Raw genomic sequence first — 27671 nt, 5'->3', positions numbered from 1 at the left:
AAAACCATCAAAAGAAAGTGAGAGTGATCAAAAATCCGACACACATCACATCACAATGTGTTGGTGATCGACCTAGGTCTACAGGATGGCAAAGAATACACTTCCGTTGTGATAAGGAATGACATCTTCTCAGTCCTGCTTTACTGGAAACATGACATGTCTCTTGGATATGTGGATTGTGGATATCGGTAAACTATTCTTCGTCATTTTATCGTCAACTTTGGTATGTACATATCAATTGATCAATCAATCAATCAATCAATCAGATCAATCAATTAATTAATGACCTCCATCACCACCACCAGCTTGATTGGGTGGCTTATTTCTCTTCCATCGCTTGTCGACGAGATCGCAATCGAATGATGGTTTGCCAAGTAGGTTGTTGACATGATTGTGTGCCTCACACATCCACTGTGCAAACTCGTGTTGGTTGTTCAGACGCGGAGGTGTCGCAACCAGGATCTCCTGAAAGTCCTTGGCACACACTTGACAAGGATAGACGTGTGAGAACGACTCTAGGAATGACTTTGTATGTTGCTGTTTCTGTGTCGTTGGCTTGTCCGGATAGTAAGCCGCGATAGTATGTAATAGTTTCCATCCACTATTTCCAAGTTCGATCGTATCAACAGGCTCATCCATTGGTTCCCAAAATGCTTGATCCTCCTGTTTACTGCTCTTACTGCTATTGCTGTTGGTCACAGACGACTGATTTCCCTTTGAAGTTGACGCTGAGGAACTACCAGCGCCTGGATTGTTCATGAATTGGAACATCTGATTCTTTGTCTCTGAGACACCCAACAGTGTACATGTGCCACAGTCTTCAGCAGTATGATCTTCCTTTGGCAATGATATGGTTGTGGTAGTTGTAGACTTCTTATCTTGCTTCTGTAGATCATCAGCAATAATCTTATTTTGTTCACTATTTATCTTTATATGTGATAGTCTATCAGATAATCCCATTATTCTATGTATGTATTTGTATATGTATATGTGTGTAGATATGTATGACAATAAGTTAGTAAGATTGGTTTAATCTGCCTTCTGTTGACAGACGGACGAGTTAAAAATGGTGTGTCATGATGAACATCATCATTACCTGTTGAATCAACTTTTGGTGGATAGTCATAGTTGAGAGAGATAATTTATATATATATATATTATGGACAACGATAATGAAGAATTGATATCAATCAGTTGTGTCTCACATCAGAGGATGTCTGATAATATATGTTACGATTGTAATCTGTTGTTATGCCCTGATTGTTTGTTGCAGGGACATGATGGCCATAAGATTAATAATATTGTCAACATCAAACAGTCTATCAAGGAGACGGATAAAGAATCATTATGGTGTACATCAAGAAACAAGTTGTTTCATCTTTGGAGTACACTTCAACATTGTTCAAATACCTATCAATCATTGCAACAGACACATAAAGAGATAAGTGATCACTTTGAACAAGGTGATGATGGCACAAGAGCATCGAGTAAAGACACCGATCAATCAACAAATGTTATACATTCAATCAACAATCAATGATATCATCAATGAGATCGAACATATCAATCATATCATTAACAACTACAAGGAGTATACTGACAACAACAACAACAATCAAGATGAAGAGGACATATTACAATTGATTCAAACAATAGCAGCATGTACATCAATCGATGAGTTCACTAACAAGAGTGTACTATTCTCTCGTAACCATGGAAGTGTCAATAACAACGACAACAATGTCAACACTGTCAATGATCTATCATCACAACAAACACATGAAGAATACACCTTATGATGTAGAACCAAAGTCACTACGCATCACTGATGATAAGATGTTCAAAGGTATCAAGAAGCAGATTGAATGGTGCTTTGAGCTCATTGATGATGGCAACCCTAGACACGAGTATGGTGGCCAGTTCATAACACTGGGTGATAAGGGTTTCTCGTCTTTCTCCATGAAGACACTCAATTGGACACCAATCTAGCTGCAAGATGAGGGACTATATCGTACCAAATACTTTATGTCCTCTGTCTTTGCCCGAGGCAACATCTATACATTTGGAGGACGAAACGGATCAAGACAATACACACGAATCTCACTGTCAGAGAGGAGACTATATGAAGCCAACATGCCTGCTGGATTCAAAGGATGATTTTTCTGTCCGGCATGCTATGACGGGCGCCGCCATATCTACCTTGTTGGCGGAGTGGAGATTGATCCGGATACCTTCCAAAAGGTCACGTTTGATCGGGTGGATCGCTTCTATATTGACACTCAACAGTTTGATCGTGTTGGAAATCTCGGAAATCTGAAGATTAACCCGTCCAAACTCGACACATTCCAACATCTACATCCTCTCCAATTTGAAGTTCACTCGATTCACCATCTCCACCCAGCAATCAGTCCAGCTATCAAATTGTCCTAAGTTCGATGCACTACTTGCAATAGTTTATGATCATCGGTATTCCACCGGAAGATCATCTACTTTGGTGGCACAAATAATAACTATCAATACTCAATACAATATAACAGATGGAAATTGCTCAAAGACAATGATCCAGTTGCCAATCGAAAAGGGTATGGAGTATGTTTGATTGCACCATAGATAGCCAATATCCCACACAAATCAAACAATACTTAATAAAGTGCTTGTGATCTTCACATTACTTTTTGCGCAACATCATTCTTTAATATAATTTAGTAATAACTGTACATACATATACACATACATATACATTGTAAATAGACATACTGACAGATCCCCTGTTGTTCTTGTTGATCACCCTCATACCTACTACCTACTACATACTACCCCAACAACACTCAATCAATCAATCAATCATCATCAACTTCGTTCATTCAAGAATGTATACTACATTATCTATATTCACAACAAGAGCAACAGGTGGCGCAACAAAGATGCGTTTGATGTCCACTGTCGAACTATTCAATCTCACAACTCTGCCTCGTCAATCAGCAGCACTTTACTCAACAAGTGTATGTTATTTGTGTTTCAAGAAAGATATCAGAAGAAGTAATAACTAACCTTATTACTATTATAATAATAGAGAGATAACATTAAGTTCCATGTACCAAGAGATAAGATTGATTTCCAATTCTCAAGGTCTAGTGGACCAGGTGGACAGAATGTCAACAAGGTCAACACAAAAGTAGAAGCAAGATTCAATGTCAACCAGGCCGATTGGTTGTCAGATCATTGCAAGGATATGCTCTACGTATGTACAAATGAAGATGATCAATTGAGTTGATTGATTGGTCAATCTGACAACTTGTTGTCGCAATAATAACCCATATCCGACTGACCTTTTACGATCTGCTCACGCGGACACTTTAACCAATAATAGTCAAACTACCGCAATAACATAAATAGTGCAGGAGAGTTCGTAATCAATTCGTCCAAGTATAGGGAGCAGAAGCTTAACCTGCATGACTGCATCGAGAAACTGGAGAGGATACTACTAAAGTCGTCGATCATCCCAAAGGAGAGGCTGCCCACCGATGTACCCACCTACGCCCAGGAGAGGAGGAAGAAGGATAAGATGTTTCGTTCTGACATCAAGGCTGGACGAGGCAAAGTATTCATGAACGACAGCTCTGAGTAACCTAAGGTTCGTGTTTTGTTGGGTGTCAACGTGTTGACATCTCTCTCGAACAAGTAAGGTGGTTGGTACGATGGGCATTGCTCATCAAAGCAAATAAAGATCGTCCTACTTACTCATGAACACAGTCAACGCGCCATCTAAATAGCCACGTATGGGCTTGGGCATCATGATGGATGAATGGATGGATTGGACACAGAGTCGTGTGTTTGTAAGAGATTGACACGACACCCCGAAAACAAACACTCTTCCCTTATGGGGCAAGACGGACCTGTGGCCCTGGGACCAGGAAGGAACAAAAACTATGTGAGTGAGCATTCCATTTCCATTTTTGTCATTTAATTTATATTAACGTTCCAACATGGTTTCCATCGGCCCCCGCAACACGGTGACTCAGTGTCTTTGTTCAGAACTCCCCCCACTATCGGGGGGAATGCGATGATCACTGTTCTTCGACGACGACGCTCATCTAATAACGACACCACCAGAACCATCTACCACCACCCATGCGTCATCAACTTGAAGCTCTTATAGAACCAGGATGAACACTTAAGAAGTACTTACATTACATTACATTATACTTATATATATTATTACAGTTAGATTATTCATACATTATAATAATAATCAACAATCAAACAAACAATCAATCAAGACCATTATCACTTTATCAACAATACTCACACGGACACGCAAAGCAACGTACAATCAATCAACAATATCAACACTATCAATCAATTAACTATATATATAGACATAATATACATGTATGGATTATCAACAATATAGTATACAATCATTAATAAGGAATGCTTACACATTAGGCAATCAAGCTATTAAATATTTAACGCCATCATTCGATACTTGCTCACCTACATCACCATCAACACCAATAATGTCCACAACAACATCTACAACCTCATACCAAATACAACAACAACAAACAACAAGAAGACTATATACCTACGACAAAGAAATGATGATCAATGGTCAACAACAACAACAACAGGTATTGGATGGAAATGTAGGAGGAAGTTGGAGAAGTAGTGTTGATCACTGTCCTGCCATTGATGGACAACATCAACAACAACAGATGTCGATGTGCGCCAATGACTCACAACAATATATGTCCGCCGCCGGATCTTCTTCCTACCAACCATACCCATCACCTCCATCCTCCGCCTTTGTCACTCCATCTTACGACGACCCAACTGATACCGACCATCTTGCTTCACAACCACTGGACACACAAGACTTTGCCGCAATTCCTTTGTTCAATGTCGATGTCGACAACATCCAAGAGGACTCATTCTCAATGTCGGCCGGCAGCCTCGACGACATTGACATGTACTTTCACCAGGACAATCAATTCATTGTCATCCCATCCGATATCGACTTCTACGTCCACAGAGTGATGTCATGGCTCTCCACCTATGACAATGCTCACTTTGTACAAAGTGACCAACACGACACCATGGAACAAATCAAGATTGCATTGAGCACTGCCAAGAACATACTGGAATCCTACGAGACACCTATGACATTCTTCCCATTAGTAGTTTACTATGCTGACAAGTTTGTCAAGCGTTGTGGAATTAATCACAATCAATTCTTCAATCTATTATTCATCAGGTATGTATATTCCTTCGACATTATCATCATCGTAGGAGAAATAACTAACTCATCAATCAATTGATCAACTTATATAGTGCGGTGATATGTGTCAAGTTCTGGGGAGAATCGATCAGAGTTGACTATTCATACCTGGCCAAATGTTTCAGTTGTTCAAAGAAGGACCTTTGTCTTGTGGAACGATTGTTCCTGAGAGGAATCAATTATGAACTCTACACATTGATGCCAACCGTCAAGGAATTCCTGGACGACATTGAGAAGGAAAGAATGGCCCTCAGCAGATAATATGGAAGTGCTCCATTGCCAGTCAATCAATCAAATCAATCAAATCAATCAATCAATATTCCTGACCCTTCTTCAGTGATGATGTTAAAGGGATCAGTATAAATATGTACATACATACAGATATTATAATTTATTACTACATTATACTACATTACATTTACACCATTCGTCGTTGCTGTTGTTGCTGTTGTTGTTGGCTTGGTCGTCCTCGGAGTGGATGGCGGTGTGGATGGAGTGGTGATCAGTGATGGGAATGATGACTTCATGTGAGCCGGTGTTGTTAAATGCATCGATGACTTCGACTTATCAATGCTTGGCTTATAAGTTGGTGATAATAGATTGTTGCTGCTGCTGCTGTTGCTGGTTGTACTACTACTACTATTACTATTACTACTATTGCTCCTACTGTGACCATTGTTGTGAGTGTTTTGATAGCCACTAGTACTACTACTATTGTTGATGATGTTGTTGGCGAATGTTACATGTGGCTGGTAGTCCATCGTGCCACTGCCGCTACTGGTTGATGATGATCGCTTGTGATGTGTATAGAATGTCGAGTCCAGTGCATTGTTGTTGCTGCTGGCCTCCATCTTGGGACGCACTTTGAGAAGACCGGACGAGCCGCGTAGGTTAAGCTCGGTCTGTCGCTGTGAGGTGACGTGCAGGTACTGATGGTTCTCAGACACGCGAACAAAGAATGGCTCGGCTGCTGCTGGATCCTTGCGCGCAGTCTGCAAGAAGTTTCCATACTCCTGTAGACAGGCGATGTTGTTTGGATTGGACTCGAGTGATGCGATGTAATACTCCTCGGCACGATCAAACTCTGACAGACGCTCGAGGAGCTGGGCAAATCGGAACAGTGACATGGTGTGCGTCCTGTTGGAGAAGATGGCTCGGCCTAGGTACTCGTAGGCCTTGGCCACCAATGGGTTCTCGAGATTGAGTGACAGCTCGGAGAGGGCGTGCGAGCTACCCTCGCCTAGATGAAGGTAGACCTCACCCATCGTGCACAGAGTGTTGGTGTTGTTTGGATCGGTCTCCAAAGCCGTCTCCAACTTCTCCAGTGCCAGGTTGAAGAACCTCGATGCGGCGATTGGATCGCTGGAAAAGAGCAGCTCGCCCTTGACCTTGAACAGGTAGCCCTGTGCCACGTTGTGGAAGGGGATGTACTTGACTCGGATGCCAATCTCCTCAAGATCGTTGATGTCCAATGGGTATTCACCACGCTCGAGCCATGTGTTTGGACGACTGAGGAACTCCTCATTGATACGCGATGAGAACTTGAGGCCAGTCATCTTCTGGATACGCTTGAACAAGAGATACTTGCCATCAGTATGGTTGTCTGAGAAGGCCACCAAACTGTCTGCTATCGAGTTACCCTGGATCTCATCATCGAACAATGCCTTGTCGAACTGTTTGATGGATGTTAGTAATCAATTAATCAATCAATCTTATATCCACTAAATAATCAATCATACCTTCTTCATCAGGTACTTCTTCATCTTGTTGTCCCAAAAGTCATCACTCTTGTCTGAGGTGCCAAGCACTCTGTTGAGATAGGCGACAATGAGACGACGATATGGTGCCTCCAATGGTATCCTGGCCTGCTTCATCTTGAACCTTAGCTTCTGACGCAGCTGTTGCTTGACTACTCGCGCGCACATCTCCACAAAGATCAGCGACTTCATGTCGGGCGTCTCGCACAGCTTTCGCACATGTCCAAGGTAGCGCACGTTGACACCGTGCTTGTGCACTCGCTCTGGGATGGGGAAGTGGTAGACGTCATTGGCGTCCACCAGCTCAATCTGGTTGAGCTCCTCAGCAAGCTCGGGAATCGTAGTGTTGAACAGGTACATGGTCGCGTCCACCGTCTCCCTGTTGTGCTCCTCGTCATTGTGTCCCTTGATGAAGCGCGAGAATGAGTCTGAGCACAGCGCGTACTTGTAGTTCCTCACAAACTCTGGACGCAACAGACGATAGAGATGGCCCATCTTGATCTGTTTGGAGGGTGCCTCGGGCGGGAATATGCGGGCAAAGTCGAGCAGGTAGTAACGGCCGTCGAAGCCGTTGTGGCCCTCGAGGTCGGCAGGCGAGTGGAGGTACGTGCCTGCCTCACCACAGTGATGCGACTTGATGTTGAGCTGTCGCGCCACGTCCATGACTCGATCGCTAAGCACCTTGTCGCTGTTGTGAATTGTCATTCCATAGTCGTTGCTGCCATAACAGATGGTGTCCTTCTCCACGGGCAAGATGGACATGGCAATGACTCGGAAGCCGCGATAGTCGACCAGAGCCATCAGGGGTAGACTGAGATCGCGCGAGTTTGAGTTGAACACATTGATCAGACCTTTGAGCTCGTGCCCAGCGACGCACGATGCGGCGTAGTCGCTTCCATAGAAGTTCTCCTTGTCGATGGCGAACTTGAAAAGGATGCCATGCACGATGAACTTGTCACCACCGGCCAGGCCGCCAATGTCGATGGGAGGGATGGTCTTCTCAGTGTTGGGAAGATATCGCTCGGATATAATGACCTTGGCAAAGGTCTGTGATGCGTAGATAAAGTCTTGTGTGAGCGCGATGAACTGACTGTTGACGCGAATCCTGTCCTTTTGGTAGGCGTTACAATCGATATTGCGCAGATCCTCCATAATCTCTTGAAAGCGCTCGTTGTAGTCGATGTTTACACTGGAGAAGTCCTCGCCATCAATGTCACTGCCGCAGTAGTCCTCCTCCTCGTCCTCCTCCAAGCTCTTGTTGGTTGCCACCGAATCGTTTGAGATGGCAAAGTGATGACTCCAATCAACCATTGGCATTGCTGTTATTGTTGTTGTTGGGACCAGTGGTGCGCCGTTGGGCCGTATGGGCGAGATGTTGGGCGGTGGCATCATCTGTGGCACGACCTGATGGCTGAAGCTTGATGTGGTCGATTGAGTGGAGGTGTTCAGCTTGACTCCAGTCATGGGCGTGATGATCACGCTGTTGTTGACGCCTTGATAGAGGTGATCGATCTCATCGCGCTCGTCATCGCCATAAGTGTCCATCTCATCGTCTGTGTTTGTCTTGATGCCTCCGCTGGCCGTCCTCAATGGGATAGAGGCCGAGTCCACGCTATAGTTTGAGTTCTCCAAAGGTCTCCTCTTCTTCACGCTCATCAATCCATTGTATGATCCACGACCCTTTGATGGTGACGATGATGATTGATTGCCAAAGAGTGATTGTGACTGTGATGTGTTGTTCTGAGCCAAGAAGTCCTCGAGCGCAAGAAGGTCACCACTCTTGGAGTTGGCTGCAGACTTGAACAGGGGCGATGGTGTGTTGATGGGCTCGCGCTTGATGTAGACGTGGTCGTCAGCGTCTTTGTAGTAGCCGTAGGCGGTGGTGGGCACGTAGAGTGATGGGTTGACCTTGGCCGACGACAGGATGGGCGCCTTGAGGTTGTTGAACAGGTTGGCGCTGTTGAGTTGAAGGTTCTTTTGTATTTGGTTCTGGCTGTATATGTTGCGACGACCGACTGCGATGCGTCTGGGTCGGGTCTGGCGCTCCTCCATCTGACTGAGTTGCTCGAGCATTGGCTGCGAGATGATGTTTGATCGACGCTGCAACAATGTCTGCTTGATACGCTCCCTCTCCATGTCGATCTGCTCCTTGCTCTGCTTCTGATGATCAGCCATTGTTGGCACACCCAGCACACTGCTGTTTGGCGACGACATGATTGAATCCTCATCGTCATACTCGTCCTCATAGTCCTCTTCGTCATCCATCATGCCCATCGATGATTCAATCTCGCCCTTCTCTTGTTGTTGTTGTTGTTGTGCGTGTGACTGAACCGAGTCCATCACCTTGGGCACGACATGGTCGTCGTCGTCGCCGTCGTCATGGATGTTGTCCAATGAGTGCAACATGTTTGTGTGTGACATTGCAATGTCATCGAGGCCTATGAACATATCATCGGCACCTCGTATTTGACCTTCTGATGATGTCGATGCTAAACCATATTGTCGTCTGAATGGTTGATAACCTAGCTTCTTGCTCTTTGTAACATTATTTGTAGTTGTTGTAGTTGTTGTTGATGTTTGATTGTTTGATGATGTTGATGATGATGATGTCGTTGATAATGATTGATTATTATTTGAATCTAGTGTTGGTGATGGTCTATTCCTTCCGCTGAGGACACCACCCTGACGTAGATCAGCATTCCTCTTCAGTCGCTTCTTTAACTTTAACAACCTATCATTCCTACTCTGTCTATCCGAGTAAGTATGCACCAGATAGGCTGCAGTGATAGCTAAGATCACACTGACCAGCCAATCAACAATCACTACCATCAGTTATTGAATGTTTGATTGATTGATTGATTGATGATGATAGATTATACTATACTATATTAGTGTAATATATATTTATATGTATATATGTGTATGTTTGAAAGGAATAATAAGTCACGCAATCAATCAATCAAAAGGTATGAATGACCTTGCAAGCTACGTAGTATTCGCGATCACAAGGTGTGTGTGAGATAAGTTCAAAGAATTGATTGATGCCAGAGCAAGTCAACATTTCTCCCCAGGGGTGAAAATGAATGCAAGTTCATTATTCAATTCATTCATTCAATCACACAAGTTAGGTAGTTAGTTACATGTATAATTTGATTGAGTCTTGATAACAATGGATAAGTATGTTAGCCAAACCAATGTCAAACTTGAAGACCAACATGAAATACCAAGGGACACAAGTACTTTGAATGCCTATCTCAATGAGGATATGATTCAACCTCCTTGCAAAGCAAGTGACCTACATGTACCCATTGCCAAGGATGGAGTGCCACCTCACATCTACCTCGCCCCTTCCCAACTTGCTTTCGCTCTCACTGATAAGACAACTCCTCAAGAAGGTCATAACATACGCTCCTTTCAAGCACCTGTTGCCCTTCCTGCACTTATAGGAGCTCCACACAAGTATGATGTACTCTCGGTTGTTGGAGACGACTACCCCTTGATGAAGCGAGAGAACGCTCTACTTCAGATGGCTGGATCAGCGAATGGTAACTTTACTAATCGAGGCAAGGCCAACACTCAACATCACTCAATCATACTAATTGTTGGAGGCTCGGGAATTGGAAAGACTCGAGCTGGCTACGAGGTATCACGTCTGTCTGACGATCTACTCAAGGAGGTAAGCTACTCAAACCATTCCTTCATCCAGTCAATGCAAGGTGCCGTCTACGTCTACCTGAAGTTCACCAATGGTATCTCATACAATGATCACATCGATGTCAATGTGCGAGAGTCTGTTCGAATTGGAGCGCGACTGGCAGTGTCGCTCAGAATGTTCAATATTGGCAACACTCCGCTGACCAGTCTCACACAGATTGTTCAATGTGTAGACTACTTTGACCTGGACAACATCGTGACACAGCTCAAACAGGTCATACGCTCATCAAGACCAGTCTCGTCAGACCACCCCCTCGCTCTTCTAATCCACATGGATGAGATACAGTACTACACCCAGAAGACAGGCTCATCAGACATCCAGACGCTTCTCAACCAGATTGGCTCCCTGATGCAGAGGAGCACCGATATCTTCATACTCCCTATCTGCACAGGCACGTCCGACAGAGGCCGCAACCGTATGAAGACTGGATATCACAACGTATCAATCGATCTACATCCCTTGGACAGACTCTCGTGCACAGGGATCATCGAGCATCACTTCAGGACGGCCGGTGTCTCGCCCACAGACTTCATCGGCACCTGCTCATTTGAAGTGGGCCTTGGAGACACTGGCTACATTCCAAAGGACATATCATACTTCTTGCAATTCTGCATCACTACTCCTTATCAATTTGGCACCAATTGCTTCAAAATGATCGACTCGCTCAACCGAGGCAACACTCCCGTGGACCCCAGGGACCTCAAGCAAATATATGCCGACGCCTTTATTGAAAGTCCATTGAGAATGGACTCAACATTGCCAAGTGGCGCCACGGTTGACGATCTGCGGCTCAATGGCATCCTCTACCTGCTTCCATCGCCAAAGAAAAGAGATTACTATCGCCTCTACTTGTCATTCTATAATCTCAAGAGCTTCAACCTATCCAGCGAATGCCCTTGGTTCCCCGATGATGTACTTAAGATCCCCTCACGACATGGCCAATGGCGTTGGCAACAATTTGAAACACTATATCCCTTCTTCCAACAATGCCTCATCCAATCATACTCTGGCGACCTCACAGTTCACAAGTTGTTTAGAGGTGCTTATGGTCTTGACATTATTGGCGAAATGCCCATCGAAGTTGCCCCTCAAAAGGTATGTTTGTAGCCACCTCGCGAGGTTATCCGGAACCATTCAACTAACTAACATGCTTAGATGCAACGACAACTAGGTGTGTTATGAAGTTGAGCTGGGAATGCAGCTCAGACCAATCAAGACCAAGGATAACCCTGACAGCAAGGTTGTAATGGAGAGGGACTTGTTGGACTGCCAATATGTGTTCATCTGCGATCAGAACGCACCGAACATTGACCAGAGGTTTGCTGTAAGGCTTGCCGACGGTCGATACATGGTAGTCTACACTCAGACCAAGCATTCCAAACAGGACGTCAAGAACCCAAAGTACTCATCAAATGATATACTGGAGAACTCCAACCTGGCCTGTGCTGGCATGAACTCTATGGCCAGTTCAAAGGGGTGGTCATCAGAGCAATGGATAGGTGTCTTTGTTATCGTTACCAACAGACAGGTGGACGAAGAGGTCATCCAACAATTCGTCAATCAAAGAGCGAAACCAGGCAATCCGACCAAGCACATCCGCGACAACCATCACCTTCTGGTCATCTCACGTGGCAACTTTGTTTCATTCTTTGGCGAGACCTTTGCTCACAGAGGTCTACTGGTGGGAGAGAACCACCAGCCCCCGTCGCCGTCCAGCACCTCCACTCCCGATGACATGGAGGCCGACAACTTCTATTATTCACAGAATTAAGTTTATTAATAAACTATATCACTATAATTGTTAGACACATGACATGTCATGGCATTAGCCGACTGATCAGAAGAAGTACTGCATCGATGTTGCCTTGGCAGGGATATCGCGCTCCTCTTGGACAGCCTCAAAGATCTTGAAACTGCGATCCAAGGTATTCTCACTGAGTTGAAGAATGGAGGCGACGTTGCCACATCGATAACAGTAATTTGGCGCAGACCATACTGTTACCAAGGTTTCATCAAACATGTACTTGTAGCCCTCCTGGACCAGCTGATGTGCTCGACAAACCAATTCCAAACCATTAATATGTTGGAACTCCTTTGTAACCTTTGATCCAAACAACCATCCTGCTCCTCTAGGTGATGGCTGCCATTGTTCAATCTCTTCTGGGTCCGACCACATCAAGTCTAAGTACATCATCATTGATTGAGTTGGTAAGTAAGTTAGTGTGAAGTGACTTGGAATGATCCCGCCTGGAGAACATGGCACATACCACAGAATGGACCTTCATGAGGTATCTCCAGACTCCTCAATATGATACGTATCTGATCAAGGGTGCGAACCTTTGGTGACAATCCTCCATGTACACATAATACCTTGCCATCGATTACCTTGGTATTGATCGATTGATTGAATTAGTGTTAGTGGAATTGTGGACTGACGCCCCATCAGACAACTACATACTGCCGCAAGAGTTAGGAAGTCAAACACACCGGTACAGTACTTCCAGGCATTGGCATTGCCATACTTCTGTTGACACTCATCGTAGAATCCATAGACCTGGGTAACTTGGCGAGACTCATGATTGCCTCTCAACAATGTAATCCTGTCTGGATACCTTGCCTTCAATGCCAACAAGTATGTAAATGTTTCCAAACTATAATAACCTCTATCTACAAAGTCTCCCTTTATGTCATATTGATCACCATCAATGTCAATATCCTGGAATGATCAAGATCACGAACGATCAAACATACCATAAATACATAGTTGGCATCTGGTATCTCACCACCTGTTTTGAACAGTTCGAGTAGGTCGTAGAACTGTCCATGGATATCTCCACAGATTGTGACTGGACTGCGTACCAACTGGACATTGGATTCCTCCAATAGTATGTCCTTGACTCGCTCACACAGTTTCTTCAAATCTCCCTCTGGCAAGTATTTACATTGTTTGAGTGTCTCCACCCATTGATCAAGTTGCATGATGATCTTACAGATATATAAACTATACTGTACAGTAAGTAAAGTTGATATTAGATATATATATTGATTAGTGATTGATCAATCAATCAATCAATCCAAGGGAGAGAGTTAGTGAGTGGATTGAGCAAGAGGAGTGTGATTGTGATCAAGAGTGTGTGGACTAATTTTAACCACACACTCTGGTTGTGATTGATTGATCGGGATGATGGATGTTGGATGGATTGGACATAGTAGTAGTGGAGACTGGACACTGACTACTAACTACGGACTACTAGCTAACTATTGTCTATTGATTGGAAACGGAGTTTATTAATAATATTGCTTTGGATGTCTAGTTTATATAATAAGCCAACCATCTGAAGCCTGTTTGATTGAATGATTGATTGTGTCAATTGGAGATTGTTAGTAACATTGGTCGATCCACTACATCATCATCATGCTCATCATGTTCTGTTGATCAACATACCATCACCGTAGCCATATCTTCGCACAACACTGCACATGAATACTTCAATTGGTCTGGTACCTGGGTTCAGCTGAACCTTGCCCTGTTGATTGTTTGATTGATTGATTGGTTATGATGTTAGCTACACTATCTCACTCACTCATTCATTCACTCTCCAATCGATCAATCATCCATACCTTTCCAGTGGTCTGGGTCAATCCCAAAGCGGCTCTAAACTTCTCTTCTGATGGTGTGCCTGGAATATCGATCTTGTTGCCGAGGATGAGGAATGGTACATTGGAGAGCTCGTCAGATGAAAGCAGTGCCTCTAGCTCTCTCTTTGACTCCTCGTATCTCTGTGGGGCGGACGAATCGATCATAAAGACAATGGCATCGACTGAGGTGTAGTAATCCTTCCAGAGTCTACGAGCTGTCTCGTGACCACCCAAGTCATAAGTTCTAAATTTAATATTACCCATTGACAACTCTTCAGAGGCTATATTGATTTGATTGTTTGATTGATTGATTGATTGATTGTTTGGTGTTCGTGTTAGCATGCTGATGTTGCGGAAGGAGTAGTTGTCCACTCTATGTCGTTGGTTGATTGATTGGATGATACATACTTGGGTGGAAGGTTGGACGATTCTGCGACAGACGACCATCCTTCAGAACACCTAGCAATGTAGTCTTGCCAGCGTTATCTAGTCCAAGGAATAGAATCTTGGCATTCTTATTGTAAAGACCTATAATATGTATTCATGGATTAGTAATTCATTCACTCAATCATTCATCTCTATCATCTATCTCCAATCGAATGATCCTTACCCAAGAAGCTCAATACGTTCCAAAACCAATCGAATATGAACATGTTATATTATAAGATACACCTAAAGATTAGCTATTTGTATATATATGTTTGATTGATTAGCAAATAACGTTCACTGTCATTCATTCATTCATTCGACAATCATTGATTCATTGAACAATGCATGTATTCATTCATTCATCATTCATTCAAATTGAATGATGACATTGTGTACATACAATAAAGAGAGAGAGAGAGAAAGAGAGAAAAGGGTAGAGTATAACTTAAAGGTGAGGTAGATAAAAAGAGAGACTAATCGATTTGTGTTTGTTTGAGGAGCTTGCTTGCTTGCTTGCCAGCTTGATGATGCTGAAGGTGATGTGCAACACACGATAGAAAGTGAATGCTTGGGGACTGAGAGGTGGTGGGGGTTGATGAGTGTGTGTATGATGGGAACACTCTCTCTCTCTTTCAAACACGCTATTTACTCAAGCACACACATCTTTTCATTTTATTTAATTAATTTTTGTGTTTGTTAGTTGTTGATGTTGTGAGGTCAAGGTCAAGAGTTTGACCAAGATTGTTGTCTTTCTGGCGACATCATTAATGACCATTGCAAGTCATCGTTGTGTTCATCTTTTGGGCAAGCTTAATGATAATGACGATGGTTGATGTTATATAACTTATTGATTGAATGAAGTGACAAGAAGAAAGAAAGGAATAGTTTATAAATAGTTTATTGATAATAGTGACAGAGAAGTGTAGTATGTGATTGATGGATTGATGGATGGATGGATGGATGATTGACTTTGTGTTGTTGGTTGGTTGTAAGCCATTGGCTGTTGGTGTATGTGTAGAGACAGACATCAGGACGCGAAAACAAACAACAGCCAAAAGGCTTGTGAGGTTGATGGGATGGGATGGATTCTTATTGAGTAGGTTGGTTGATGTATGGGATGGATGGATGGTTGGTTGGTTGTTTGTTTGTTGGTACTAAACAATTTAGACAGTGAGCTTGGTGAGCTTGTCAAGACACTTGATGCCCTTCTCCTCGTACTCCTTCTTGGTGATCCAGAAGTCATTACGGTCCTTAGTGAGCTCGGCCAACACAGCACCTCCCAAGAACACCATGTGCTTTCTTCTTGGTGGATCCTCGATTCTGCACTTGAATCTCTGTTGGTTGGTTGAATGAATGATTGATTGATTGAGTAAGTATGTGTATGAAGATGAATGATGAATGATGAATGAATGAGGATATACGTACGGCCATTCCACTGGCATCTCCCTTCAGAACCTTCTCGAGGTAGAGCTGTCTGATCTCCTTCTCCAAACGAGATGGCAGACCTGGATACATAGAGGAACCACCAGAGAGGACGATGTGCTCGTAGAATCCCTTGTGGAGATCACGATCGGACTTCTGAATGCAGTCGAACAGAAGGTCGGCAACACCACCTCCATCGACGTCCACCAAGTTGGGGTGGAACAAAGCCTCTGAGGCCTGGAATCTCTCACTTCCAACCTTGATCACACGACCATCTGGCAGCTGATGATTGTTCCATTGCGGTGTTTGTTAGTATGTTTGATTGAATGAATGAACGAATGAATGAAGATGAATGAATGAACATACAGTGTATGACTCGACGAGGACGGTAGTCTCGTTGGCCAACTTCTTCTCTTGCTCGAGGTCGTAGGCAACGTAGCAGAGCTTCTCCTTGATCTGACGAACAGTCTCGAAATCAGCGGTACGGTTGAAGGCGTAACCACGGAGCAAGAGCAGCTTGATGAGGTAACGGGTGACATCACGACCGGCAACGTCGAGACGACGGGTCAGATGGGGGATGGAGTAACCCTCGCACACGGGGATGATGTGAGTGACTCCATCACCAGAGTCGACGACAACACCGGTCAGGAGACCCTGGGCGTACAGGGTGAGCACGGCCTGGATGGCGACGTAGACGGCCTGGAAGCCGTACTTCTCAAACATGGTCTCGACCATCTTTTGACGGTTGGCCAATGGGTTCATGGGGGGCTCGGTCAGCAGGATCTTGCACTCGCGTGGGTTGTTGATCTTCAACTTCTCCTTGAAGGCGTAGTCCCAGACGTGCAGGATGTCCTCCCAGTTACGGACGATACCGTTCTCCAGTGGGTAGGTGATCTGGAGCATGGAGCGCAGCTTGGCGGCTTCGTCACCGACCATGATGTCCTTGATCTCGACGTTCTCTACCTTCTCCTCGGAACGCATGATTGGGCGACCAACCATCGATGGGAAGATAGCAGTTGGGAAGTTAGCTCCTGCAAATCCACATTTAACAAACTATAATTGATTGATTAATTGAGTTTGATTGATTAAGTTTGATTGATTGATTGAGTGAGTGAGTGAACTGACATCATCATCATAATCATTCTGGCCATTCAATCAACTAAACTTACACCTGTTCCATTGTCGCAAACGATGACTTTGTTGGAATCCATTCTGTTGTATATATATGTTTCTGTTTGAATGAATGATTGAATGAGGCATGGATTGTCAGTCAGTCAAGTCCTGTAAAGGGTCTGTTTTGTGTGTCCACATGTGTCATCCTCTATCTAGATCGCCGAGTCAGGTCGTGCCTCCTGTATGCATGACTATGTGCTGCTGATGCTGGACCTGTGTCGCCTCATGTCATTGAATGAATGAATGAACTTACAAAATACAAGGTGGGTTGTGAAGGGGATGGTGTAGTGTACAGAGTAATAGATAGATAACAAACAAATATATTATGAAGTGTGTCTTAGTCCTTATTGGTCTGTGTCACACTGCTAAATGTCTGATATAGATAGAGAGAATGAGTATGTATAAATGATGTGATTGATTGATTGATTTTGAAATGATGTGAACACCGCACAGTGAGTGAGTGAATGAGTGAGAGAGGAAGAGAGAAGTGAAGGCAGGCAGACTAGGGCTGGCTTGATGGTTGAGTGTGGTGGATGGACGGATGGCTGGCTGGCTTGCCTTCACTTCCTTCATGCCTCCATACTGATCATCCACCCACTCACTGTTCATTCATTTTCATTCAAAAGTATCTCAAAAAATAATTAAAAAGAAATTGATTTCAGTTCATCTGAATGAAGCCATCAACCCATCCATCCCAAAACCTGATTACATTAAAAATAATGTGGTGGTGAGTTGTTGATGGGATATGGATTGGTTGTTTGAGAGTTGAGAGTGTGTGTTGAACTACTTAGAGATGGACAATGAGTTGTTGCGTCAACACCATGTCCATGAATAATGAATGAACAGAAGAAGGGCATGTCATAGTATGTGAATGAGAATCAATTATCTATTATTCTCTGTATTCATTGGATGCAGTATCTTGATTGTTGTTGATGTTGTTGTTGTTAGCATTGTTGTTGTTGGTTGTTGTTGTACTTCCAACTACACCACTGCTACTCTCTTTCTCCGATGACTTCTTCAAATTGTCACCGCCACCGCCATTGCCATTACCAAGACTGTTGTTACTATTGTTGTTACTGTTTCCACCTTCGGATGAATGTTTGATACTTCTTCGTTTCATCTCCATACTGCTCTCTAATGATGACTGGCGACGTATGGCATTGTCGATGGATTGGTAGAACATCTCGTCTTCCTCCTCACGCTGCTTCTGTCTCTTGTCATATTGCACCTTCCACAATGCAAACTTTTGTTGAAGAAGTACGATGTGCTTGTCTATGCGCTCTTGGATGGAACGCGGCAGGAAGTATTTGAGACTGAACAGGAACAGGATGCCAAGGTATACTGTGTAGGTGATGATCACGATGCCCAGTATGACCTGGATGCCGATCGAGTCGTATTGGTTGGTGGTGCGCAGTGACGACAGGATCATCACACACACGTAGCTGAACAGTAGCACGCTGCTGCCGGCCAGCTCGGTGTAGTTGCTCACCTTGAAGATGAACGGCGAGAAGGTGAGCTGCGAGATGATCGAGCCGCCAATCACCAGCAGCACAACAAACACCGAGAATGACGACTTGGGGTCGATCAGCGCCAGCGACACGGCCATCATGAAGCGGCGCACCAGCAGGATGATCTCGTAGTAGTAGACGCTCTTGCGGTAGTCGATGTAGAGTGAGCCGACGAACGACAGCACAAAGGGGTCGTCCAGGCGGTTGCGGTAGCGGAACAGCAGCCAGCAGAACAGCACGGGGATGCCGATCACATAGACGACCGTGGCGGCCACCGTTGCCTTGAAGATCTGGCTGTAGACGCCGGCGCGGTACGAGCATTGGATCCACGGGAAGAAGGACATGTAGCTGTCGTGCGTGAACGGGTCGTAAGTGCACGAGTAGTTCTGAAGGATGTAGATGCACAGCGGCAGATAGAGGAAGTTGAGCACGACCAGGTTGACGCGCAGGCACGATCGGATCCACTTGCGGTCGAATGGCTGGGCGCGCAGTACGTACACCAGCTTGACGATCACCAGGAACACGCAGGAAAGCGCGACGACCACTGGCGGCAGGCAAATGATCACCATGAATAAGTTTGGCCATTTGGTCAACTCTCCAATGCACAAGAATCCCAACGAGAAGTTGATGAAGCTGGACGAAGTATAGTATGCTGCAAAGTAACTTGGCCATGGTGATAGCTTAGATAGCAACAAGTTGAGTGCCTATGTTGGGGGGGGTGGAGGGGTCGGGGTTAGGCTGGGGCTTGGGCTGGAATCATTCCAATCACTTACCTGGTAGTAAAAGACGATGGTCTTTCTGGTGGCTGATGGTAATGATCCCTTTGGATCAGTTAGAATGAAGAATATGAGTATGAGTATAAGTACAATGAGCACGGCAATGAACACGGCAATGCTTTGCGAGCCATCAGGACACTTGACACAGTCTGCGCCACGAAGGAAGAATCTCTGGAGTGAGGTGTATGTGTTGGTCGGGTCAGTGTTGTGTTCGTTCGACTGTACAGACGCGAAGATACTTACATCTTGACAACGACTACATAGTCTATCGGTGAAGCCTGGCTTGCAGGTGAAGTTGGATGAGCTGGATGGGTTACAGGATGTTGTGCCAAAGTTGGAGATTGGACATTGAAGGAGGTAGTCTGGTTGCTCGACTGTGGGCAATGGGAAGTAGCCAGAGGGGATGATGATGCTGGTGCCATTGCCTGGACATTGTGCATTCTCTGGACACACCTTGCACGTGCCATTCACACCGAATGTACCCGTGATACATGAGCACAATGAGTAGTTGAAGTACTTTGGGTCCAACTTGATCATCATCTCTGAGTCCTTTCCAAGGATTGTCGGACAAACAAAGTTATCCTGATCCATCTTTACATAATTCTTTGAAGGTACCATGAATGCTGGAAGTCTTCCATCAGGGCTAGACAAGTTATTGTTGTCAAAGTACAACTCACTATCATGTGATTGATTGGTCAGTCATGTGATTGAGAGAGTGGGATGGTTCCATTGGGTGTACATACGAGAGATAGTTTAGTACATCTGGGATGACACCCTCAAAGTTATTGTTGGAAAGGTCCATCTGGGAGAGTGATAACATCCAAGATAGGTAGTCTGATAATGGTCCATTAAGTTTGTTATGGGATAGATCCAAGATGAACAATGATGTCAACAACTCCCTCTCATTATCCTGATCCCAGAACATATCCTCATTGAATCCTCCACTAATATTATTATTGTTGGCTGTCAATATACTCAACTACATGATTGATTGGGTTGAGTTAGTGAATGGTCCATTCCACATGGATTGACGTGATGAACTTACATATGGTATCCATCTGATTGGACCCATTAGTTCGGTAAGAGTACAATTGAATTCATTCTCGGATATATCGATCCGTGAGAGATTGATACACTTCTCCAATGATGATGGTATTGATCCAAACAATCTATTATTTCTCAAATTGAGATATCTTAGATTACGTAAGTTGCCCAATGAGTTTGGAAGTGTACCCTATAATATTGATTGATTGAATGAGTGAGTGATTGAGTGATTAGATGTCATGGACCATGATGGTACTTACATAGAGTTGGTTACCATCGAGTACCAAGTCTGTTAATGTATCGGGGATGGCCTGGCTGCAGTCTGGAAGTATTGTGAACTTGTTGTCATTGAGTAACAACTCCTCAATTGCTGTCAAATTACATATCCAATGTAGTTGACCTAATTGGAATTGATTAAATGAGTGAGTATGATTGAATGATTGAGTGAATGAGTGATCCATGAATGATAACACATACCTATGAATTGGTTGCCACTCAGTCTGATGCTTTGTATTTTGTTGGACTTGTTAAAGATATCGATTGGGATCTCACCAGACATCTTATTCCTGGTGAACTCTAATGTGATCAGATTGGACATGTTTGATATGGCATAGGGTAGATTGCCACTTAGGTTATTGTCATAGGCCCACAGATGTGTCAGTTTGGTCAAGTATTGGATTGATTCAGGCACAGGGCCTTCGATTGAATTGAATCCAAAGTCCAACAGGTTTAGACTCTCCATCTCACCAATCTCATCCGGTATTGTTCCAGACAACTGATTCAGTTCAATGAATAACAAGTTCAACTTTTTAAACTTGCTCCATTCCTTTTGTATCACTCCAGTGAACCTGTTGCCAGCAATCCACAAGAATGTAATGTTGGACTGTAGACTGTTCGTCCAAGATATGTCGCCCTAGGTTGGTGTTGTGGGGTAGGTGATTGGGGTAGGGGTGGAATCATTCCAATCATTCAATCAAACATGTTAGTAAGGCTGGCCCATCATTCAATCAATGGAATCATTCCAATCACATACCTCAAACTGATTGTTTTGGAGATGTAACTCATTGAGTTGAGACCAGGTGCTGAAGAGGGTGGTGAGGTCGCCAGAGATGTTGTTGGTGCCAATGTCAAAGAGTTGGCAGTGGATGAGTCCAGAGAGTTGGGAAGATGATAGTGTGCCATTGAGGTTGTTCTCGGACAGTGAGACACTGGTCACATGACTGGCATTGTCACATGTGATGCCATACCAGGAGTTTAGACAGGGGTCTCCAATCGTCCAATTGTCACTCCTATACCATAGATCGCCTCTGGTCGATGTGTACAGCGACATCAATGCATCCTTCTCTGTTGGTGTAGTGTTGGCCGTCGCAGCCGACACCTCATTGGCAGAGTTGACCATCATCAATTGTCTACCATTGTTGTTATTATTACTTCGTAGTCTGTTGTATTCTTTAAGTTTGAGTGCATCCCTAGTGTGGGTTGACCCTGCTGGGGTTGATGCTGTGGCTGAGGCTAAGGTTGAGGCTTCAACAAAGTTGGTTGCAACAACCACAAGTGAAATTAGAAGAACTAGTAAAAGACATAATCGATTGTTATAACAATCCATTCTCTCTTTATGTATAATTATAAATACAAGTAAAGGTATTATTTGTGTAAGGGGTTGTGGTGTTGACTAACAATGATTTGGTAATAGTATATCATCGATGAGGGAGTGACATGTGCCAGGCCTTCATTGATTCAGGCTACCAACCATCAATCATTCCAACCCCCTATTGTGTTTGATGGGTCTTTCATACCAATCACACTTCACTTCACTTGCAGAAGTATCAACTTCCACCACAACTCTAACTCCAACGCCACCCCCTCGCTCGCGCTGTCGCTGGCAACAGCAACAACAAAACTAAAAACCAATGAAGAGGCGCTGGTGCGTGTGGCACGTGGTGATCGATCAAATGCACATCACACCAAATATGTGAGAATGGATCAAAGTAATTGTGTTGTGCAATGATGAACATGAACGCATTCTCACTCAAAGGCCTCGCAACTATTTATTTTTAGAATAGAATTCGGACCTGGTTGCCGAGCAGATTGTTTTGTCGTCAAATGATTGGGCATGGTGCAAGTCTACAAGACAACAAATATATCTTTGTGTCGGTAAGTCCATCCAATCATTGGGTCACCTGACCAAGACGATATATATATTCATTCATTCTACCAAAGCGGGTAGACTTTGACCTTCAAGTTTAGTGGTCAATCAATAATTCAATCAATAATAATTGTGAGTTAGGTCTTGTTAGTTATAAGTTGTTAATTGTGAGAATGTGGACTTTGTGTGAGGGGTAATTATGTGTTCGATCTCACTCAAGGTATGATCAAACACACACAACACTTATAAATCAATCAATCAATAGATAGAGTCAATCATTCAAAATTGAACTGACGCTCATTGATACTTAATTATTTCTTCACACACACACACACAACCTATCAACCACATTCAATCAACAATTAATTCAAACTCGAGGGTGAGTCGGTGGGCAAGATGGGGTGTATCACTTGATCGTTTAAGTATTGTGGTATTAGTGCTAGTGTTAGTGTTAGTGGATGAGGGAGAGTGATTGAGGGAGGAGGGAAGCACTACACGAGATTGACACTTGACATATATATATCCTAATAAGGCAGTTCAAATTTAACCAACATATATATAATCAATTAATCAAATTAATGCCTTGGCGCAACAGTAACCCAAAAGGTATTTACTTGAGCTCCTGGATACTAAATCATAAATCCATTCCAACCTACTACTACTACAACATATATAATATATAAATTATTTATTAATATAACAATAATAATGAATACTAAATTATTTACATCAATAATATTAATTATTAATATAATATTTATTGGATTAATTAATAATGTCCAAGGTGATTGTACTACAGCTTTGGCACCATTCTTTTCACAATCATTGGTAAAGGCACAGTTTGTAGGTGTTCTTAGGACTGGTGAAGTACTATACACTCAACAGAAGTTATACCCATATCAAACATCGGCCGTCGTCAGCTTCCTGACTAATGGCGACCCCTGGTCATACGTCTCCAACAAGGATGTAAAGTGCTCCAGTGGCTACAATCAACAATTCTACGCCAGTGCCTCCATGAAGTTCAGCTTCTACGATTCCAAGGGCATCCAGATCTACCCCGACGGTCAGGTCTACCTCAGTCCACTTTGGGCCAACCCACTCGGTGACCAAGCCTACCGCTTCAACCTCACCTGCAACCCAGGTGCCAACGTCTTCCACGGCTTCTCCCAAGGTCACTACTTCAGCTTCACATTCAACCAGAATAGGTTAACAGGTGATCGATGCTAAAGATAATATAAATAAAGAAATAATATAATATATAATATAATACTTATTCATTCGAGTTCGAGTTCGAGTTTGAGTTCGAGTTGAATGATTGATTGTCCAGTGCATTGGGATTGGAGATGAGAGAGAGTTGCTCAATGTTGATGCCTTCGTTCTCGATTAGCTCTTGGAGACGTCCAATCTTGTTGAGGAGCGTTGGGTCTTGGATCTTGTCATTGGTGACAATATGTAGCATTCGTTCAATTGTAGAGACACACTTGGTGAATTCATCCAATGTAGGTCGTTCCTGTTGTCTCTTCTGTAATGATGAAGTTGTGTTGTTACCATCCAATATCAATGATGTCTCGTACACTGGATTCAATCTCTGTACCGTATCAAACAGTACATCCAAATGACCGACTAGCAATCCCTTGTAACTCTGTATCTCTTCCATATTCATTGAGCCAAGTAAATGAACCAATGATATACCAAGCTGGGAGATGGAGTATGGTATTAGTATGATTGTTGATTGATCGAGTGATTGGCACACATACCTGTCGCTCAAGGATGTCCTTGTACTGATACTCTGAATGCTCAATCAATGTGTTGATACTTGAGAGTGAGATGACGATGGCCTCAAGGATGCGTTGATAGTCATTGCCATATTGAATCCTTGTGTGTGTGACGGTGGCCAGGGATGCAGAGGCATTGATCTTGATCTTATAGTTCTTACATGATTGGACGAGTGATATGAGCGTTGAGTAGACTTGATGGAGCCAGCTTGGAACAGGATCAAACTGGATGTCTGGATTATAAAATAGATTGCCTAGAGCGTAGCATGCATTCCACTTGACCTTTACAAAGTTGAATGAAGTCGATGGCTCGCCTGCATTGACCACCAGCGAGTCGATCACTCGATCAATCAATGACTTGTTGTGATTCCTAACATAGTTATCAATCATGTTCTTCTGAGTCGACAGGTTGGTCTGTTGTAGTTGTTGGTCTGGTAGTGGTTGGTTGCCAACAGGACTTTGTTGTTGCTGTTGCTGTAGCTGATGTGGCTGTGGCTGCTGTTGTTGGTTCTTGTTGATCGTGTCAAAGATGTCTTGAATGTCGACTGGATTGGTGTTGTCCAGGAGGTCTTTTGGAACGAAGCGGGCAAAGTTGCCCAGGGCTCGAACAGCATTGCATCGAACTTTGGGATTGTCATAGCTGGCCAGCAACAGGACCTCGACGACCTTGGACAGAATGAGCGTTGGTATGTCATTGAACTCTTCGTTCTTGCGAATGGACACCAGGTGGTCGCAGAGGTTGGCAAGCGACCAGCACGCCTTGATCCTAACATTGATGTTGTTGTCACACATCGACTTGTACAGACAGCTGGCAGCCTTTGACAGGAATGTAGTGTCATCACTCAGTGTGTCCAACTTTACAAACATGCCAATGGTGCGACACGCTCCCGCGCGCACAAGGTACGACTCGTCAGACATCAATCCAAGTATCACTGTTACACAATGCAGTTGCATTGGTATTGGCAGACCTGAGAATATGTTTGAAGTCAAGTGTGAAAGGCAGTTGCAAATGGATGATCTAATCTGAGGCAGAGGGTCCTCAATCAATCCAGTGAGAGCTTGGAAGAACAAGTGCCAGAGTTGCTTCTCTACATTGGGGTTCTGTCATCACTTGTATTAGAGGGTGATGGTTCAATGTAGCATGGACCATGAGGAGATACTTACATAGGGGAGAGCATCAGTGGACTTTTGGGACTCATGGATGCACTTGGATACCTCTTCGATGGTCCGCGAGGCTTGGACGCGGAGCGTGGCGTCAAGGGAGGTGTTGGTGAGGATTGGGAACATGATGTTGTAGATGGGAGCGTGGTGTAGACAGAACACTTGGAAGTTGTGTTTGGTAAGGGCCAGTATACAAAGGATTGCCTCATTGCGTATTTGATCACCGTTGGCAGAGGTCGAGGCAAACTGGATGAACTTGTCGATGAGACCGGATGACTCTATCTCGGTGGTGAGTGCGTCAGGCACAGGTGGATCGGCCAACAATAATGATTGAATGCATCCTAATGTGGCCTGCTGTGTCTCCACGCTAGGGTTGAGAATGAATGGCGCCACAGACTTGAATAGAGTGCGCAGCAGATTCTTCTCCAACTTCTCATATGGTGTATTTGTGATCAGCATTGTAAGACACTTGATGGCCGTCACCAACAGAGGAGTGGGCGTAGGTGTAGGACTCGTTCGCTCCTGGTCCAAAACGCTTTGCAATGCCTTGTGTGACTCAATGATCATTGTAGCCAAGTTCTGTGAGTAACTTGTGAATGTTGTCGATTGTTGTGCCTGTGAATGTGGATGTGATTGTTGCTGGGTCTGTTGCTTGGGGATGGCCACCAAGAAGTCTTTGGAGCCGTCGTACATGGTGGTCAGCAGATGGAGCGCAGCCTGCCGCGCGCGGTAGTCGGCGTCGTACAGCGCGGTGGTGTACACAGATGGCATCGTGGACTTGAGCGGCAGGAATGTGGCCCAGTGTCCAAAGAAGACCTTGGGTGACGACTTGCACAGCGTCTGGAGCAGCGTGAGCGCCGAGATCCTAATCTTGGCGTACGTATGTCGTTCATCAAAGTCGCTGTCCGAGCTCGATATGCCATGTCCAAGTCCATCGCCCATGCCATTGTCCTGGCCGCCATGCTTCTTGGCGCGGTACTTGGGATTGAGTGACGAGGCGTCGACCTGATGCAGCTGCGAAGGCAGCACTGCATTTGGATTGATTGTGGTACCAAAGAACATCAAGCGTTTGAGCAGATTGAACAGCATCGATGCCTTGGAGTCGTACACCGACTTGCATTGCGTGAGCAGCAGTTGTAGCGATCGCAGCGTGCTGCAGGTCAACTTAATGATCTGCTTATCGTTCGAGGCTAGCTGCAACGCCAGCTTCTCCAAGTTGCTATACAGTTTCTCAAAGAGCATTGGATACAGTTTGTTCAGCTTTGATCCACATAACACTGTGATGTTACCGATTGATATAGTGGCCAATCTTCTAATCTCGTGATTGATCAATGTGTTGTTGTTGTGACCGTGACCATGACTGATTGATTGCAATGAGATCAATGATACCAGACTGTCCAAGAGAGGTTGATGGAACTTTGTTGGCAAATGTGGACCATTGTTATACAGCAATATTGACATTGCTTTGAGGCATTCACTTCTAATGTTCATTTGTTGATGCATTGAGAATGATGAGATTGAATGTGAAGGTGATGACGATGATGATGATGATGGTGATGACTTTGATTGATGATTGCTATGATGATGATGTTGTTGATGTTGATGTTGTTGTTGATGATGTTGTGGTGATGTTGATGATTGAGTTGGATTGAATTGAATATACTTTAAGAATAGTTGTAATAGACTTGCCAACTCATTTGTATAATCTTGTAACAACAACTGATTGTTCTGTGCAACAATACTAATCATTTGAAAGTATCTCAATGTAATAGCATCATTATTACAATTGCTAATTAGTTGACTTAACTTTAGTATCAACTGTATATAACTATCTTTGATATTGAT

The 27671-nt window shown here is 44.0% G+C and overlaps 13 protein-coding genes across 13 annotated transcripts; 6 read left to right on the top strand and 7 right to left on the bottom strand.

Annotated features, from left to right (window-relative positions):
• Positions 1-279: 279 nt before the first annotated feature.
• On the bottom strand, positions 280-960 carry SAMD00019534_074980 (hypothetical protein; the record flags this gene model as incomplete). Its single annotated transcript, XM_012897195.1, has 1 exon — positions 280-960. One exon carries the CDS (start codon positions 958-960, stop codon positions 280-282), a length of 681 nt encoding a protein of 226 aa, XP_012752649.1.
• Positions 961-1740: 780 nt separating this feature from the next.
• SAMD00019534_074970 (hypothetical protein) lies at positions 1741-1989 on the top strand (the record flags this gene model as incomplete). Its single annotated transcript, XM_012897194.1, has 1 exon — positions 1741-1989. One exon carries the CDS (start codon positions 1741-1743, stop codon positions 1987-1989), a length of 249 nt encoding a protein of 82 aa, XP_012752648.1.
• Positions 1990-1996: 7 nt separating this feature from the next.
• On the top strand, positions 1997-2314 carry SAMD00019534_074960 (hypothetical protein; the record flags this gene model as incomplete). The annotated part of the gene is made up of 1 exon (XM_012897193.1): positions 1997-2314. A coding segment is annotated over one exon (318 nt), but the record flags the coding sequence as incomplete, so codon positions are not given.
• A 619-nt stretch (positions 2315-2933) lies between these two features.
• Positions 2934-3628, top strand: SAMD00019534_074950 (hypothetical protein; the record flags this gene model as incomplete). Its single annotated transcript, XM_012897192.1, has 3 exons — positions 2934-3002; positions 3074-3241; positions 3371-3628. The coding sequence occupies 3 exons, from the start codon at positions 2934-2936 to the stop codon at positions 3626-3628; spliced, it is 495 nt and encodes a 164-aa protein (XP_012752646.1).
• Positions 3629-4394: 766 nt separating this feature from the next.
• Positions 4395-5539, top strand: SAMD00019534_074940 (hypothetical protein; the record flags this gene model as incomplete). The annotated part of the gene is made up of 2 exons (XM_012897191.1): positions 4395-5257; positions 5335-5539. Coding segments are annotated over 2 exons (1068 nt in total), but the record flags the coding sequence as incomplete, so codon positions are not given.
• A 149-nt stretch (positions 5540-5688) lies between these two features.
• On the bottom strand, positions 5689-9867 carry SAMD00019534_074930 (hypothetical protein; the record flags this gene model as incomplete). The annotated part of the gene is made up of 2 exons (XM_012897190.1): positions 5689-6954; positions 7021-9867. 2 exons carry the CDS (start codon positions 9865-9867, stop codon positions 5689-5691), a joined length of 4113 nt encoding a protein of 1370 aa, XP_012752644.1.
• Positions 9868-10537: 670 nt separating this feature from the next.
• On the top strand, positions 10538-12524 carry SAMD00019534_074920 (hypothetical protein; the record flags this gene model as incomplete). The annotated part of the gene is made up of 2 exons (XM_012897189.1): positions 10538-11848; positions 11925-12524. The coding sequence occupies 2 exons, from the start codon at positions 10538-10540 to the stop codon at positions 12522-12524; spliced, it is 1911 nt and encodes a 636-aa protein (XP_012752643.1).
• Positions 12525-12590: 66 nt separating this feature from the next.
• SAMD00019534_074910 (hypothetical protein) lies at positions 12591-13732 on the bottom strand (the record flags this gene model as incomplete). The annotated part of the gene is made up of 4 exons (XM_012897188.1): positions 12591-12934; positions 13021-13138; positions 13212-13433; positions 13505-13732. 4 exons carry the CDS (start codon positions 13730-13732, stop codon positions 12591-12593), a joined length of 912 nt encoding a protein of 303 aa, XP_012752642.1.
• A 331-nt stretch (positions 13733-14063) lies between these two features.
• On the bottom strand, positions 14064-15045 carry SAMD00019534_074900 (hypothetical protein; the record flags this gene model as incomplete). Its single annotated transcript, XM_012897187.1, has 5 exons — positions 14064-14095; positions 14199-14280; positions 14375-14673; positions 14801-14920; positions 15003-15045. The coding sequence occupies 5 exons, from the start codon at positions 15043-15045 to the stop codon at positions 14064-14066; spliced, it is 576 nt and encodes a 191-aa protein (XP_012752641.1).
• Positions 15046-15984: 939 nt separating this feature from the next.
• On the bottom strand, positions 15985-17454 carry SAMD00019534_074890 (hypothetical protein; the record flags this gene model as incomplete). Its single annotated transcript, XM_012897186.1, has 4 exons — positions 15985-16155; positions 16247-16525; positions 16610-17296; positions 17413-17454. The coding sequence occupies 4 exons, from the start codon at positions 17452-17454 to the stop codon at positions 15985-15987; spliced, it is 1179 nt and encodes a 392-aa protein (XP_012752640.1).
• An 851-nt stretch (positions 17455-18305) lies between these two features.
• Positions 18306-22146, bottom strand: SAMD00019534_074880 (hypothetical protein; the record flags this gene model as incomplete). The annotated part of the gene is made up of 8 exons (XM_012897185.1): positions 18306-19628; positions 19698-19871; positions 19944-20376; positions 20444-20679; positions 20746-20934; positions 21005-21144; positions 21222-21657; positions 21778-22146. 8 exons carry the CDS (start codon positions 22144-22146, stop codon positions 18306-18308), a joined length of 3300 nt encoding a protein of 1099 aa, XP_012752639.1.
• A 1322-nt stretch (positions 22147-23468) lies between these two features.
• Positions 23469-24117, top strand: SAMD00019534_074870 (hypothetical protein; the record flags this gene model as incomplete). The annotated part of the gene is made up of 2 exons (XM_012897184.1): positions 23469-23496; positions 23675-24117. The coding sequence occupies 2 exons, from the start codon at positions 23469-23471 to the stop codon at positions 24115-24117; spliced, it is 471 nt and encodes a 156-aa protein (XP_012752638.1).
• Positions 24118-24160: 43 nt separating this feature from the next.
• SAMD00019534_074860 (hypothetical protein) lies at positions 24161-27575 on the bottom strand (the record flags this gene model as incomplete). Its single annotated transcript, XM_012897183.1, has 4 exons — positions 24161-24586; positions 24648-25766; positions 25830-27402; positions 27490-27575. The coding sequence occupies 4 exons, from the start codon at positions 27573-27575 to the stop codon at positions 24161-24163; spliced, it is 3204 nt and encodes a 1067-aa protein (XP_012752637.1).
• Between the last annotated feature and the right edge of the window lie 96 nt (positions 27576-27671).

The sequence above is a fragment of the Acytostelium subglobosum genome (assembly GCF_000787575.1).
Source record: "Acytostelium subglobosum LB1 DNA, scaffold: scaffold15, whole genome shotgun sequence".
Lineage (NCBI taxonomy): Eukaryota > Evosea > Eumycetozoa > Acytosteliales > Acytosteliaceae > Acytostelium > Acytostelium subglobosum.
The sequence above is the reverse complement of the archived record's forward strand: the minus strand, read 5'-3'. Positions and strand labels throughout refer to the sequence as shown.